This window comes from Primulina huaijiensis, chromosome 1 (genome assembly GCF_012295235.1).
Source record: "Primulina huaijiensis isolate GDHJ02 chromosome 1, ASM1229523v2, whole genome shotgun sequence".
Taxonomy (NCBI): domain Eukaryota; kingdom Viridiplantae; phylum Streptophyta; class Magnoliopsida; order Lamiales; family Gesneriaceae; genus Primulina; species Primulina huaijiensis.
The window spans coordinates 19,979,793-19,997,097 of NC_133306.1; the positions used below are offsets into that span (position 1 = coordinate 19,979,793).

The following is a 17,305-nucleotide window of genomic DNA, read 5'->3' on the forward strand; positions in this document are numbered from 1 at the left end:
AAATTGACAAATGAGTGGTTTTGAAATTCGATGTTTATCCAAATTCCAAACAAACAAATGAATTTGATATCCATTGGTTCAAATTTTTCGATCCAAAAACACAGAAATTTCATCATCTCTCTTGAAGAAACAAAAACCCGAATATCAATCACCAATTTATAAACGATCTTGTTGCAAGTAGTATATTGCTCGCTGTTTTTACATACAACTATATGCTCCTAACAACTTTTTTTCAATGTCAAAATTCAAACTTAGACTCAACAATATAAAATAAATTGTATTCAATTCGACTCGATTCATTTGCACCCATGTCCATATTAATTTTAACGTTTCTTCAAGTGGAAGCATTTTGCAGAGAGGCCAAACTTAAAATGTTTGATGGATACATCTCAATTTATCTTCAGCATATGTAACTAATATCATTTTCAAGAAAAATTGTAGCTGAATTGTCTAAGTTCATCGGGCTCTGCATTTTCAAATAGAGACGAGAAAGGGAAAAATGATTTGTCTAAACAAAAAAAATAAAGAAACAACTTCAATTTTTAAATTACGCGTAAAATTTGATTTTTTTATGTTGGATAATGCAAAATTTGATTCTTTTTGTTGGATAATGTCATCCTTTATCCACTGCTAGATTTCCTTCTGATTCCGCCACAATTCCATTTGCATATATTATACAAAAGTGACCTCTCTGACCACATTTTTCCCTTTTTAACACATGAAAAAAGTAACGAAGACACCAAAATATTTACAATGCAACTATTCCAAGGATCAATAATTTACACTACCAGCAACTGCATCTCCACAAGTTTCTGGTGAACCAAGAAACCAGTTTCAGACCAGAACTCCTATCCTCTGAGCAACCTGTATATCCCAAAACACCAAGTCATGTTGTTCGTCATGTATTTCGTCGTAGAAATCTCATAAGAACAAGGTTATTTATCAAATAGTGTTATCAAAGTCTTCAAAACTTTGGCGTAAAAGGTGCAATATCTAGTAAGTATGCTAGATCGGTGAATTTGGAAACAGAAATGCCTAACCTTTAAAAAAAAAAAGCAGTTTATTGATTGCATGTGAGTAAAAAACGAGGTTTTCGTATCTTTCCCAAACAGAAATCGAACCTAAAGACCTACATCATATTGTATGTCTCCATTTTTTATCTTATGTTTTTCGAAAAGAAGCCAAAGCAGAAATCCTAATAACCATAATCTGTTTCCTTAATTTCGGCTTTCGAAGAGTTTCTTTCAAACAAAAGCCAACCAAACACCACTTTCTTTGAAATTAACATGTTCCAAAAACGCTTGTCCAAGACTAGAAAGAGAAACAATGGTTGAAAAATAATTAACATATATACCTCTTCAAAGGAGTTAACATCACTTCCCCAAAGCCAAGCATCGCAACCAGCATCTCTAGCACCCCATATGTCGTTTCTACGATCATCACCAACATGTACAGCATCCTCAGGTTGTACACCCAGTAACTCACAAGCTTTCAAAAATATCATGGGGTTTGGCTTCTCGGCTTCGACCTGATTTGGATAGGAATTAGGTTATTTCATATATTAGGGGCTTTAATGTATGGAAATGCAAAAAAGGGTCACTTCACTTACTTCAGCTGACACGGCCACAGCATCAAACCAGTGATCACATTTGAGAGCTCTCAATAAAGGCCTTAACCGGGTATCAAAATTAGAAACTACAGCCACTTTTATTCCACATTTTCGAAGAGAATAGAAAACTTTCTCAGCATTTGGATCACAAAAGTGCCAAGCCTGTCCAAGAAAAAAGAATACCAAATTATCATCATCTACTGAGAAAAATAATCGGTACTGTTTACAGAACGAAATAAGATTATTGAACTAAAAGCAAAAACAACATTTGCAGTTCATCGACGAACCTTTTCAGTGGTATAATAATCATATAGCTCCTCGAAATACTGCAAAGCTGAACAACCGGTTGAATAACTTACTATGAACTGCCAAAATGGTCTCCCATCATCAACATATCTGCAAGCACAAGTAAATGTCTTCATACACTACCAAATCAAAGCAAGAATACTCATTAAGGGTATCCATTGATGTTATGGTGCACGAAATGAAATTGGACTAAATGGGCTATGAAATATTTAAAACTAGCATAAGTAAGCTAAATTATGCAACAAATGATAGCAAGATCCATGTGCAAGGCTCAGAAAGTTTAGCGAGGAAATAGAAGCTTAAATGAATAGGAGAACAAAAGACAGAGGAAATGAATTGAAGAGTGAAAAAGATTCAGTTTGGTTTCTTGATATTTAGTCTTATTAGAAGTATCCCTTCAGACCAAAATGGGAAGACAAAAAACTAATAAGTCCACATACTACTCTCAGATACGAAGGATAAAACTAAACAATCAGTAACACTTGTTCAACAAATAGCTCCTAACCCTCCTGTAACTAACTTTTCCTCATTCCTTTAAAACTCTTATTCCTTTTGTTAACAAACAACAAGGCCATAAATAAGATTGTAGCAAGGGTGAACCTGACAGAGAGCGAGAGAGGATCACCTTTCTCAGATTAAAAATTTTTGAAATTTACAAATATTTTTCTAAAAATCAAAGGCTTATCCCGACTGTCCGCCTATACCTAAAACAATTCTTGAATTCACCCCAAATTATGATAATAACAAAGCTGCAATGTTTAGTTCAAACAAGACAACAGGAACTAATCAACAGTACAACCTTAAGGCGTGGTCGCTGTTTCGCTTACAAGGGAAAATTGCTAAATATTGAAACTTCATTAAAATCTATGGAGATGAGAATAAGACCTGAGGCGAGATTTACCCCAAGGCTGACCATAAGCACGCCTATATCTGTTTAGTATCTCAACTTCTGAGTAATCCACTCCATACTTTTCACCAATCTCCCTATAGATCTGGATCGCAACAAGAAATTTCAGTAAAAATATGGAACTTAAATGTCAATAAAACAGATGGAGGAGGCACAAGGTCCACTCTAAACTGAATATGCAAAATACCCAAAAGAAATTATTCATGAATTAGTAGGTACGAAGGATTGAACAAAAAATCTGCCCAAAACATCAAAAGTAAATCATGTGCATAAATTTTTACAACGGTGCCGCAAGGAATTAAGGAAGGCGGAAATGGCCTGTTGCCATGTAAAGTTGATATCTAAAAACTTCATATAGGAGAAAGTTTTTATCTTTTTAGCCCTGAACCCCAAACATAACCATAACTCATGCATACAAATAGTTTATTCGCTCAAGCATCTCATGCATGTCGCACACAAAGCAAAACTGAAACTCCCATACCACGAGATTATATCTCGTAGATTATAAACCATTAAATGAATTACAAATCACATCCCCACCAAAAAATGAGTACACAAGTTACCTAAAATTGCGAGAATGAAGCCAAAAAAAATAAAATAAAATGAAAGAAAGAAAGAACCTGGGCCATGGGTTGAGAAGGAACAAGAAGAGTTCCCACAGCATCAACAAGCAAAGCTTTATGCGTCAGCCCATCATAGAGATTCCTCCGATAATCCTCGTACTCCTTAACCAACCCCAGTATCCTCGACCCATTCAAGTCCTCCACCTGAGGCGTTAGCGGCCGCGGATCCACCGCGAGAGCGGCCGCGGAGGTCGAGAAAGACGACGATCGGGCCTCCCATGGCAGCTGAAAACGCCGCGCGCCAGAGGGGATACTGAAGAGTTTGCTGATCTTGGTTCTTGCTGACGAAGCCATATTCCTTGCAATCGATTCGAAAATGATCCTACATTGAGCTGTGCGCAAGGGGAATGGGTCTGTCTCTGTATACCAACTACACAGTGTGATGGAGAAGGATAAATTTACAAAGATGGTTAGTGTCAAATTACCTTATTGCCCCTGCTTTATGTCTTTGTAGAAGAATTTTTAAATTATTATTACATTGAGCCAATGCCATGTAACAAATGTTGAATTTACTTTATTTTCTTTTAATTCAAAAAAAAATTCAAATTCGTAATTTGAAATAAAAGTTAATATAAATAATTCACTTATTTATTTTCACATTATAGAGAAATTATGTCCAATTTAGTTTCTTAACATTCGACTAAATAGAATTGGCAAAAACTGTGTAAGACAGTCTCACGGGTCGTATTTTGTGAGACAGATATCTTATTTATGTCATCCATGAAAAAGTATTATTTTTTATGCTAAGAGTATTACTTTTTATTGTGAATATCGGTAGGATTAATCCGTCTCACAGATAAAAATTCGTGAGACTGTTTCACAAAAGACCTATTCATAGAATTGATGGAATTGAAATAAGAAAAGTACATTTTCAAAAATTCTATAACGATTTTAACTATTGAATTTTTTAGCCATGCATTAATATTTGTCCATAAAATGAAATTTCAGAAGTTGTAAAGCAAACAGTCCATTTCATATTGCAGAAATGAGGCCGACATCCAGGTTATTTATTGGAATTACGATTTGCTATTAAAAAAATTGTATACTTTTAGAATTGAAACGATCTTACGTATTATATTCGTGATACGGATGAATCATGTACATATTTACAATAAAAATCAATATTTTTTACATAAAAAATAATATTTTTTTATAAGTGATCTAAATAAAATATATGTCTCGTAAAATTCATCTGAAACTGTCAAATTCGAGTTTTTGTGATTTTAAAATAGGACCAAATTAATTATGAAATGATTCCTTTACAATAAATTAAACTTCTTTTCTTCCCCCGACGACACCGATTAATTGAATTTTATATTATGAAGGTTGTATCTATGAAGGTTAAAGAAATAATCAAATGATATGATTGATATGAAATAAATAATTAATAATTTTATATACGTATAATAAATAATTAGTACATAAAATACAAACAAACAAGTTATGAGATTTGATTATTTTAAATAATCCAATTCCATTAATAACATGTCTTTTTTTTTTGTGAAATTATATTAAAAAAATCATATAAGGGATGCATTAGAGTGCAAATAACAATTACATTGAATACAAATAGTACTTCTCAAACTTTATAAACTAGTTCATATATTAATCTACTCGAACTTTTTATTTACACAAATTTATCTCCTTCAACCACAAAATACTTCCTAATCCAATTTATTATCAGTTACATTATTTGTTTGATAAAATAATTGTCCATGTTGATTAAACAGTCGAAACACACTCCTTGAGCTGATGTACGATTTAAAATATTTGAATTGCAAACTTACCACCGTCCGCCAAAGATAATTTTTAGTGAAGCGTTATCACTTATCTAATTGTTTTAATATTTAATGTATTTAACATACATTTAAATACACCCACTTAAATTATAAATTTATCATTAAAGGACACAATTTAAAAAAAATTATAAATGTCTAATATTTTTATATTTTTAAATAAATACAAATATAAATAAATTAGTGTGTGTGCAGGACATCTGGAAAAAATATGTGATGGGGAATAAACGACCAATCAGAATCGCACATTTCGTCTTGGCTATTCAAACAATTCAAGGGACGCCTGCGTTTTTCACCTTTCCCAGCCATAATTATTTTTGCTCTATAAAAAATTAAAAATATATCGATACTCAAAAATAAATTAAATATCTTATTGAAAAATATTAACGTCAAATTTTAAAACAACGGACATATTTTTTATATAACCACGTGAACTTTTTTTTTTGTTATAGAATTTTGTCATGTTCATATTTTGGTGATTTTTTTTACAATTTTATTGATAAAAATTGGTCAGACATAAATGATCACAAATTCGATTCATCCTATCAACATTTTTACAAATAAATATTAGTTTACATGACTAACGCAGTTTGTATGATATTGTGTTGGTCTATAAGTTTATTATTACGCATTGAATTAGATTTAGATCCTCCACTGTAGCTGAAAACAGAGCACTTGGTGTGCATTTTTATACAAGATGATCAGTTGATCATCTGAAGGACTTCACACAGTGTCAGATAAAATTAAAAAATTGTCAGAGAAAACGAGATGATCAACTGATCATCTCGTGTAAAAAATACACAACACCAGATGTTGTGTTTTCAGTCACATCAGAGGATCCAAATCCGCATTGAATGATAGTTATTGCGGGTTCTCACGTCATCAAAAATAATATATATGAAAAAGTAAAGATTTATAATAATTTATTAGAAGAGAATTAAAAAAGCCCACAAATACTCATGAGGATATATTTATATAAAATTTTCAAATGTTTTCATTTTTGCCTGCCGTCTCAAATGTACATCCTTTTTTCGAGCATAGGACTTGTTAATTTATTTATTGTAAATATGGCTCAATTAAAATGAAAAATATTTCTCCATGTTATATTAAACTATACACCTCAAGTGTGTGTATATATATATATAAAATAACTATGGTATTTATGTAAGATTCTACATTATTATTAAAAATAGCATAGTTATGAAAGAGTCAAGAAAAATATTTATTGTCATTTAATTTGGGGGAGGAAAAAATAGAAATTCTTGTGGTGCAAAAAAGACAAAAATGAATGGATCAAAAGGCAATGCGGACTGTAACAGTTGTTCTCCACTTTTAAAAGAATGATTCCAACGCTCGATGCGACGGGTTCAGTATAAATATATTTTCATATATGTTCTTTCGAATTAATTTAATATGATTTATTTTCATTTTAAGGAAGTTCCCAGATCCAAGCTATTAATCAATTGTTGATGACTCATTGGTTATACCTTATTTTACATTCAAATCAATATATTCGGACGTGATATTAAGTTCGAGATCCAATTATAATGAATTTATTCTCAAACTTTAAAAAATAAAATAATGATAAGTAGTAGTAGTAGTAGTAGTTGTTGTGATGGTGTTGTTTTTGTACAGAAAGTCTTGTTTTCTTAAGTGAATAATTACTATAATCCAAAAAAATTAGCAATTATTAAATTCAAAGATGACGATTAAAAACAAGTATGATATCATATACAATTCTTTTGCCATCTAATATCATAGTGACATTTTTGGCGCACATAATATGCATACGACATATTTAAAATTTATATAATTAATAATATTATTTGATGTACATTTGAATAAAAAAAATAGACCAAGTTTACATTTAGAGTAAATTTATTATAATTTTGTGTTTAACAAACATGATGATAAAATTTGAACAATTCAGTAAATGATTGATTTTTCCAGTGCTCCAAATTGGGTATGTACAAAAGAAGGAAGGCCACTAGATTTTCAGAGGAACAAAGTCAAAATTGATTTGTGGACGAAAGGCTGCCCAAATTTGTGGTACATTTTCTTAGGGACCCGTTTTTTTATTACAACCTTGAATTCCGTTTCCTCCTATCAAAATTCATGCATATTGTACATATACTCAGAAGATAACACACAAACGGATATTATAATTAAGTTATTTATGAAAAATATTACTTTTTATGTCTCACGAATAAAAATCTATAAGACTGTCTCAAAACAGAACTGTTAACTCTTATTGAAACATAATAACAAGCTATTTTTCCGACTATATATTTTTTTCACTGTTTTTAAAATCTAGTATGGAGTAATATAAATTGAACCAAAATACAACTAAAAATATATATACTTAATAATCAACAAACTTTAAAGAAATTGATATTTATCTGAAGAAGCCCTCGAGATCTTTTGTTTAACAACAAAAGGTCTTGTTACCGATCCAATCCACAAATTCCCATTTTCTTCCTCAACTTCACTAACATGTTTCCATTTGCTTCCCTTCGTGCCATCGAATATCTCCGCCACATTCCCATCTTCATCCAACCTTATTCCCATTCCAGGGCTCCTAACAAACCGACCCAAAAGCAAGTGTAATTTTGTCAAATCCACGGAAAATTTTACTAGGAGCTTTCCAATCCAAGGATTTGATATGACCAAATCCAAGAATTTAGTTCTCGGCGAATTGATTCCTACCCAAAACCCGCCCTTTTCATTCCTTTTGATGTTATCTGGGAACCCGGGGAACTGAGTCAAGACCTCAAGAGTCCCTACCTTCCATGTTTTGAGCCAAAATTTGAATAATTTGCAAGTAGTTGTCTCTACCAAGAGTAGGAATTCACCATTTTTGCTCAATGCCACTCCATTAGGAAACATGAGATTGCTCAAAAGTAGAGTCGTTTCCTTGGTTTTGGGATCAAATTTCATCAATCTTCCGGTGTTGTCACCGCTTAAAATCACGGAAATATGGTTCCTATAGATTTGGAGTGAGGAACATTCATGTAAACATTAGTGTGGAAGTAAAAAAATCAGACGTATAGCTCATGTCTTAGAGTTGATATCTTGTTATACAGTTTAACAGGTCTATATCTGTGTGACGTGTCAACTCGATCCATACCTACCGTGAAAAATAATATTTTTCATGAGTTTGATCGGGCCGGAGATCCGTATCACAAAACGGAGTTGGAAGACGATTTACAAGAGTTTTTTGTGCATGTCTTATACTTTCATATGCAACATTTTGCAAAACACTATAAAAAATCACACATACAATTTTGTGACATATTTCAATCTAATTAAGATTTAAAAACAATAATGATTATTATATTGGCTTACCTTCGTGAAAAACGTGTGCTGCTGTCTGTAAAATACACAAGCCCATTACTCTGATCAATGTCCAATGAATTTGCGAACCCAAAATTAACTCCGTCCACTTGTTTTGCAAGTGGGGTACCAAGCCCACCATTTGGGCCTACTTCAATTAGGCCCATATAAGCATCGGCTACATAGAGATGGCCTGTTTGCTCGTTAAACCGCAGGCCCAATGGCCTCCCACAAATGTGCTCCATATAAGAGTGGTCATGAGGACCTCCACATCCATACCTACCATTAAAACTTTATAAATTAGTTGTAATCCAAAAATTTAATTAAAGGCCGGGGGTTTAAAAGATCATAATATTATGATTTGTGGGTCAAATTGACAATTGTTTGATTATCAGGGACGAAGCCAGAAAATATCTAATTACGCGGAAAAAAGATACATTTTTAATCAAAAAATAGCATAACATAGAAATTAGAGTTACCGACCAACTATAAGTCATATGACGTTGTGACATAGAAAAGAGTCGAAATTAAAGAAAGAGAAGTAGAAGAATTCGGATGAATTGGTTCACATTTTGTCTTGTCTTCTTAATCATTTTATCATTCTAATTGTTTTATATTTATTTTAATATATACATTAATGTATTTTGTAACAATGGCTCAATCATCACGGATGACAACGGGACGAGACAAAATCGGATTCGTCATCCCTATCCCTGCTTCCAAATTGCATCACCGCCCCATACTCTTTCCCATCCCCACTTCTTTGGGTTCGGGAAACCTCAAATCCTAACTCGTGAGATCTTAATATTCATATCCGTTTCAAAAATAGTATTGAGAAAAAGTGAGCGCAGGGTCTAGTTCGAGGAATAATCGAACCCGAACTTATTATTATCGGAGCGAATTCGGAGATGAAGATAGTATTTTCGTACTTATCCCAAACTATTTTGGGGGGAAAAAAAACTTGAACTCAAACCCAAAAATTAGTTCTCAAATCCCTCCCGTTTCAAGTGTTCACCACATGACCCACAAGAAGAATTGTCTTCCCTATCGCGGTTTGATAATAAAAGATGCACGGACCCGTGGACCCAGTCAAATTTTTACCATTAGGTGTTGCGTGGGTGGTGTTGCGTTAATGGTCGGCGTAGGGGCACACGCTTGACCGCCATCGAATTGTTTAATATTTTCTTTAATTTAAGCGTTTAATAAATTTTCATTTAATAAAAAAATAATTATAAAATAAATAAATTATAAAATTATAAAAACATAATATAGAGCATAAACCAATTTAATTCCATTCTCGTACCCTTTTTTCTAATTCGATTTTCAAATCTCTTCTCTCCACGACAGACATTTATTGATTCTTACCTTTCTACTTTTAAAATGTCTACGTTTTATTTTTACATTTTAATTCACATTTTTGGTATTGAATTTATGAAAAGTATCTAATCACTAATATATATATTAAAAATAAAATTGAACAAATTTTGACTATCAACTGTTACAGGAATTACAATGATTAAATTAATTTTATCATTTTAAATATGTCATAGATTAACCATTCAAGACTTTTGTATTGTACCTTGCTACTCATGTTTATGTAATTGATTTATTTCAAAATTATAAATTAAATTTTTATTATTATTTTCTATTGCACTGAATTCATATTATTTTTATATATAATAACTTCTTTGTTAGAATATATATTTACCAATATACCAATAATTACTATTTTTTGCACAGTTTTATATTACTATATTCAAATTTATATTTTTATGATAATTTAATAAACTATTAAATAAAACAGTCTCCCAATCGAGTTTTCTGGCGCCGTCCCTAGCACATATGGATTTTAATACTTCGGATTTTTAGGTTTTGTTTGGGAGTACTTAGGAAGTGGATTGAAACTTGCTTGGATATAATCTTGATGAAAGGAAAATGTGTCTAGATTTTAAAGAAAAGTTTCTTATAAAATGTGGATAGAAATGAAAGGAAAACTAAAAAGTTTCTTTTCTCTTCTTTTATCTCACAACTTCCAAACTAAGCCTAAATGTTGGGATGGCAAACCAATAGATTTTAATATAATTAATAAATATTTAAATAATATAATAATTAATAAATATTTTTTTTGATTACAAAGCACGCTTGGGAGGGAGATCGAACTCGGAGAGAGACATCTTAAGCTGATGGGTGAGATCATTGGGCTTGATCTCAATAATTAATAAATTAATAAATAACTTAATATCGAATATAAAGTTCTGTCATGATTGGATGTATATTGGAAACTTCAAATAAATAATAAAAATCAACAAAAAAGGACTACTGATTGCTTTATTTTTCTATAAATAAATTTTATCTCACTATATTGAAAGATGTGGAAATGTGGCCCCTAACCTCATTTACAAGAAATAACGCCACATGGGCCAAAATTATAGACTGATAAAAGAAACTCCGAAATATCTTTCTTTTTTCAAAGTATTTTTTTTTAAATAAATAATTTACGAGTATGTGTATGGATCAGGTCGATCGTTTGAAATTATATCAAATGCATTTAAATTGTTTACAAAAAAAAAAAATTAATGGATTTTTCATGTGTTCAAATGTCGATAGAAGCTAGGGAAATTAGAAATCACCTTAATTAAATTGATGTGTACAAATTAAATGCGTTTGAAATTCCTACTTTAGATCAATGCATGTTCAAATCAACTTCCTCTCGTCCAAACCAAGAAATAGAAAATTCCCTTCCCTTCCCTTCCCTTCCATAAAGCTACTAACTCAATTTAACACTTGAATTATGTCTCAAGTGAATGAGTAATGGATTTTAATTTGCCCAAGAACTAAAATTTCGAAAATTCCAAACTTACCAATCAACTCATAACTGTGATTAAATTAGGTTCCCACCATTTTTTTAATGCGACATGGAATTCGACTCACTATATTATTATTATTATTATTATTATTATTATTATTATTATTATTATTATTATATGGCGCCCATCTAGTTTCGTTTTCATGCAGCTAACTTTTTCAATAAGAAAGATCAGTTTTTTTTTTTTGATGAGGCGTGAAGGTAAGAAGAGACAGAAGACTAGATACAGTTGGTTGGTTGTAAGAAATCTCTTCTTTCTTGTCTCTCAGTTATTGAACTCTTCTCCCTTCTTTCCTTTCTTCCTCCCTTTCACATATTATGTTTTAACAAATTTTTTAATTTATACATGAATCCCTTGTAAAAAAAAAAAACCGAAATCGATGGAGAATCTTAAAACCGCCATCGACCCCTTATCCACTTTTCTTCACTGTGTGTTTTTGGTATAAACAAGGACATAATATAAGCAAACTGCACGTATGTATATACCATATCTTCACGAAATGCAAAACTGAACATACAACACAACACGTATGGAATAATAATATAACCAGATTACGTACTCACCTCTCGGGCGAGGTCACGGCAAAATCCACCCAGCGGCTTTCGTTTGCTTGCCACCGGATAATCCTCCCATCAGAAACTCCGGTGTAGGGGCCGCTGCCGGTGACGTCGAACGCGAAGCTCTCCGGCCCAACGGCTCCATCGGGTAGCCATATCAACTCGTGTTCATTTCCCGACAGTACTAAGGTTTCGTTCTTGAAAGAATTTTTGGTCCAAATCTGAACATTGCCGAATGACACTAAAAGGGTTGCTACAAACACAATCGCCGTTGCAATTGAATGGAGCTTTAAGGTCATTGGTTTGGCTAAAAAAATTGGTTGGATTCTGGCCATTAAGGTCATTGGTTTGGCTAAAAAATTGGTGGGATTCTTGCCATATATAGTATCATATATACATATATATATATACACACACACATAGTACGAGACAGGAATGTGGTGGAGTTGTTTACGTTAACTTGAAACGTGAGTTAAGCCTAGTGTGTTGGCAAGGCTAAAATATGGGGTCTCTTTGAACGTCGTGTCCCTAAGCTGGCTTAGCATCTCTTGAAAATGTGGCACACAATAAATTTCCAGTCATCTTCAATTAATTGGCACGTAGTTATAGATGTAGGGTTTTAAGTAAGTAAGCCTGAACATCATTCAGCGATTGCTTTATGAAATTCAATTTTTTTTTTAAATTTAATTGATATGTCATTGAAATCCATATATAAAATTGGAAAATTACGTTTTTGTATTGTGACTTTCATATTTTTCAATTTTTGATCTTGTTAATTAAGTCAATTCACGGTTTTATTCAAGTGATTTGGAATTTTTTAGTTTTAGTAAATTTTCATCCAACGTGACACTGAAAAATATGAGATATCACTGAAAATTATTGACCACGTCAACAATTTTAAGTGATATGACCATAGCTATAGTACTGTCAACACGCACATCAACATTTATGTGAAAAAAGGTTAAAATGAAAAAAAGAGAGTTTAAATTAGTGGTTAACACCCCGAACTTTAGATAACATGATAGAAATAAAAAAATCGTGGAAATTACATAATAAAAAATTTAATTTCACACGTTAAATTTTATTCCTTAACCTGGAAATTAGAGCTGAACCTATGTTACACTGGGCCTGAGGCGATTCTCAAAAAATGGGTTCAAGGAAAGCTGAAAATCGAATCTAAATTACTCCTAATTCGGAAGAACGGCGGTGGAAGCTATGGTAACTAGCCGGAAGCTGAACACAACTAGCGACCGCCGATTTTTCGGTTGTGCCAAAACTTCACAAAATTGATATGAAAAGATAACACTCATAGTGGGATTTCCAAATCTGGGCCCGATTTGAAATTTTGTTCAACACCAATGGAGATATCGCAGGTCAAAGTAGTGACAATTTCATCGTAAAATTTTGAAAAATATTTTAATATGGTGCCAAAACATATAATACATCAAGAGCTTTCCGAAAATATGATTGCTTTTTATTTTTGACTATCGTGACGACGATAAACCGATCAAATGTACCGAAAATGATTGAAGAAGAAAATTGGAAAAAAAAAAGGAGAAAACGAGTGAAGAAAAGAGAAGTTTTTAAATTGACAAATAACAATCGATAAACAACAATCAACAATTAATTAATATATAAAAGAAATTTGGACCCTGTGTCAGACCGAGCTTTGAGATCATTGATTCTCCAGCGTCATAACGTACATTTCCGAGCCTTGCTGGAAATTTACATTAAATGAATTGGTCAAATTTTACTTTCTTGGTAAAACATGGGGCCCGGATCAAGAATGATTCCAATTTGGACATATATAGCGCCAGTAGGGTACGTAGAATGGGTAAAGAGATATTTATGAAGGGGGATAGATATTCTTTGTATGTGGCTTATTTTTTAACTTGGAAAAAGAACAATGCGCATGTACACAAATAATGAAACGTCCAAACAAATAAATATGGCATGGCGTGCCACTTCTTGTCTTTCTGAAAGACTAATTTTTATGATGTGGACTGAATTATTTCAAAAATAAAAGTGCCTGAAATTGTTGTATAGATATAATTTGTCTTGAGAATAGAGGTGCTGAAATTCCAAGCCATTCGTATATCATTTAACTACATGCTAGTGTTACCATTTTTATTAATGAGACGAATCAATTCGATCTATATTTATAATAAAAATTAATATTTTTAGCAAAAAAGTAATATTTTTTTATAAATGACTCAAATAGAATGTTTGTTTTACAAAAGTGATGGTTAACACTGTATACAAGACTTTTTGTGCGAACAAATTAGCAAGAAATGCGTTTCAAACTAGTTTTCATAGTGAAAACGCAGCAAGATTCAGCATACATATTCATGTCAATTTTACTCATTTCATTTTGATTCAACCGTAATTAGTACCATATAAAATATATCATTAAGCAAATGAACCAAATCCATGAACTCAGGTGTATCGATCCCAATGTATGGCATAAGCACAGAACCGATCCTCTACTTCACTCATAAACTTCGATGTCTTCTAAAATGCGCAGAACGTCTCCTTCGTTACTTAACTTTACCGCAACAGCGTGAGGCTTGCCTCCAACTAACAAGTAGTGTAGTGAGGGGGAGTTTCAAAAGCGTATTTTCCGAATCACACGAATAAGAAATTGCCCATTTAGAAAGAACTCCAGTTTTTGAGTGGAGAGCAACCCAAAACTAACCTATCTTACATTGTCATGAAAACCTAGTAGTTCGGCAAACGTCTCGTGTTTTCCTGCTTCAGGACCCCGAATCCAGAATCTCAGTATTCGATCTGCATGTCGTTGTTTCCTCCTAAGCTACTAGGAGGAAACAACGGTCTTTACTCAGGGTCACGCCATTGGCAAAAGCAAGTAAAACTGTGACTTCTTTGCTTGATATATTGTACTTCATCACCTTACCGGTCTTTCTTGGGGTTTAAGATTGAGGGTACAAATTGTCTTACATCAAACATAAAATGCTTATTAACAAAAATCACATGAAATTTCAAATTTTTTGCATGAGAGAAGTTTGATCTCTTCCTCCTGCTGGAACTGTCCTGAACGTGATCCAATCTATAAGTATTCATCTCTGAAGTTCAGGTGAAGGTATATACATCGAAAACCATTTGGAAATACGTAAGAAAATTCTCCTGAACCACAAGAACTCCCCCTTTTCCACCCTCATTAAAAAAGGGTCTCATTCTGATGACATGACATTTATTCCTCCTAATTTTAAAAATGTCAAAATAGACTAAACGCGGGACAAAAAATTACTAACTCAGTCCACCTATTTTATGTGGTGGCTAGCCAACTTTAAGTTAGATTAGACTGGTCGGGAGTTTGCCAACCAACCCACATATTTAATAAGGCGGGGTGGTGCATTCTCGTTTTTACACGTGTATAATTTTCAAAACATTACCAATTCTACGATTTTGGATACAAGAAAGACTACCCTAGAGTCATTATCCAATGTCAATCCATATTACTAGCTGTCAAATTAGTATCTCATGTTACAAAAGAAAAGGATTATTTCTTAATCATAGTATAAGCCAATACTTCAGAGTTTTAAATCCAAATACCTTCTGTAGAACCCTGGGCTAGTATCCGTGAAGTCCCAAGTAAGCACCCGCACAGCCGCACTATAAAGATCTCAGGTTTTCAAGTTCGTATGAAACCGTAGTCCCAATGGCCTGCCGCAGACGTTCTCCTTTGCTGGATTGAATGTCCTTCAGTACAGGCATAGAAATCTATTTTTCAAATGAAATCTTACAAGTAAAACTATAAAAAGTACATTTCAGCATCAAATACTAGTGTAACTCAAGATAATAAATAACCAAAATTTGGAATTTCCACTTTTTAAATGATCTTCTAGATGTTAATAAACAAGTTAAGGGTTTCAGTCCCTAATTAATTGAGTATCTGATTGGTAAAACACAAGGATGGATCATGATATTTAGGAAAACGCAGTATAATTAATGTCTCCATATTATTCAAAACTCAAGCTTCACTAAAAAGTTCATCCCAAAAGATCGTCAAAACAAATATAATAGTTTCTACCATTTGTGAAGTCAACATAATCTGTATGCCTTCATATTTGACAAATGCACTTAACTAACCTGTAATGTGAGCATGGTCCACACGATTGACACTAACAAGATGAAGCTTTCAATATTCAAGATCGGATTAATGCTACCTAAAAACTGTCTCTCTGATCGATAAAACATGATGGATGAATCTTGTTTTAAAAAGTCGGCACACCAATATGTCTCTGTACTGTTGTAATCTACGGTTGACATGAGATGTTTAATATTATCCACCTTTCTAAAATCATCCCTAAATTTGCAACGGTTTTTTAAAATCTGAGCTAGCTCAACTCAAGAGATTAATTTATGATGTCAGAAAACATCCAAACCTTAACTATCAATTCCGTCATTGATTGTGGAACCAGTGAGGGACTTGTAACATGTTGCAAAATATCGAATGATAAAGTAGTAAATTTTTCTTTGAGAAACCAGTTAATAATATGAAAAAGTAAACACAGCAAACTAAAGCATGAAAAAAAAGTAAACCAAGGCCTGTACGAAATTCAATGTCCTTAAAACATATTTGTCCCCTCCGATATGTGCTCCTAGGATAAACTTGGACGTCTGTTTCCCAGAATACAACAGAACAACCAGCAGTAACCTAGCACGAGGCACAACTACGGTGAACTGAAAAAATATCTGAACTCTATCACGAGGCAGAACTGAGCAGCAGAAGCCGAAACGAAGAAAAGAGTATAAAGAACGATAATATAGGAGAGTCATGTGTTGTGTGTACTTGAAGGACTTGAGGATGTTTATGTATATATAGAACTTTTATCACTCATGCTATTATTATTTTCATATGTGATACATTCCTATCTACTTATCAATGCCTTACTTGTCAAATATTTCATTCAAATGAACTAGCCTAATTGGCCCAAAATGCTTTTAAGTCCAACATAACATACCTAAACCAAGCTGTATCTCCGAAAAATGTCCCATAATGATCTGTGGTCTTGTATATTTTCCTTTTAAGATCGAGGTAAGTTGAATATATTTGCACTGATTTTTGCTGCTTTTTTTAGATTTCTTCATCTGGGTTTTAGTTTTTGTTATATAAAAAATTTCACTAAAATCATCACTGTCTATGTAAGTTTTTTAAAATTTTAAGTTTGAATTTGATTGTGCTACAAATCGGAAACTCAAATTCAACCAATTCAAGTATGAGTAGAGCTCAATTCATTTATTAACTAATTGCTAGCTAACAAAAAAAAAATAAAATGGATGCAC

At 32.6% G+C, this 17,305-nt stretch overlaps 2 protein-coding genes and 1 pseudogene across 2 annotated transcripts; all 3 read right to left on the reverse strand.

Moving 5' to 3' along the window:
* Positions 1 to 589: 589 nt before the first annotated feature.
* Positions 590 to 3,818, reverse strand: LOC140982956 (uncharacterized). The gene is made up of 6 exons (XM_073449753.1): positions 3,443 to 3,818; positions 2,801 to 2,907; positions 1,897 to 2,005; positions 1,610 to 1,771; positions 1,355 to 1,528; positions 590 to 864 (listed from the first exon to the last, which is right to left on the reverse strand). Exons 1-6 carry the CDS (start codon positions 3,737 to 3,739, stop codon positions 835 to 837), a joined length of 879 nt encoding a protein of 292 aa, XP_073305854.1. The 5' UTR covers positions 3,740 to 3,818; the 3' UTR covers positions 590 to 834.
* A 3,761-nt stretch (positions 3,819 to 7,579) lies between these two features.
* Positions 7,580 to 12,379, reverse strand: LOC140982962 (protein STRICTOSIDINE SYNTHASE-LIKE 2-like). The gene is made up of 3 exons (XM_073449766.1): positions 12,005 to 12,379; positions 8,587 to 8,853; positions 7,580 to 8,224 (listed from the first exon to the last, which is right to left on the reverse strand). Exons 1-3 carry the CDS (start codon positions 12,340 to 12,342, stop codon positions 7,621 to 7,623), a joined length of 1,209 nt encoding a protein of 402 aa, XP_073305867.1. The 5' UTR covers positions 12,343 to 12,379; the 3' UTR covers positions 7,580 to 7,620.
* A 1,985-nt stretch (positions 12,380 to 14,364) lies between these two features.
* On the reverse strand, positions 14,365 to 15,232 carry LOC140972314 (protein STRICTOSIDINE SYNTHASE-LIKE 10-like; annotated as a pseudogene).
* Positions 15,233 to 17,305: the final 2,073 nt, after the last annotated feature.

Excerpts from the sequence above, each read along its gene's own strand:
- LOC140982956 (XM_073449753.1), bottom strand. The coding sequence starts at position 3,739 with ATGGCTTCGTCAGCAAGAACCAAGATCAGCAAACTCTTCAGTATCCCC. Across the intron at positions 1,772-1,896 it reads ATTATTATACCACTGAAAAG|GCTTGGCACTTTTGTGATCC; the intron begins GTTCGTCGATGA and ends TTTCTTGGACAG. Across the intron at positions 1,529-1,609 it reads CTGTGGCCGTGTCAGCTGAA|GTCGAAGCCGAGAAGCCAAA; the intron begins GTAAGTGAAGTG and ends TATCCAAATCAG.
- LOC140982962 (XM_073449766.1), bottom strand. The coding sequence starts at position 12,342 with ATGACCTTAATGGCCAGAATCCAACCAATTTTTTTAGCCAAACCAATG. Across the intron at positions 8,854-12,004 it reads GCCGTGACCTCGCCCGAGAG|GTATGGATGTGGAGGTCCTC; the intron begins GTGAGTACGTAA and ends TTTTAATGGTAG. Across the intron at positions 8,225-8,586 it reads AGCACACGTTTTTCACGAAG|GAACCATATTTCCGTGATTT; the intron begins GTAAGCCAATAT and ends CCAAATCTATAG.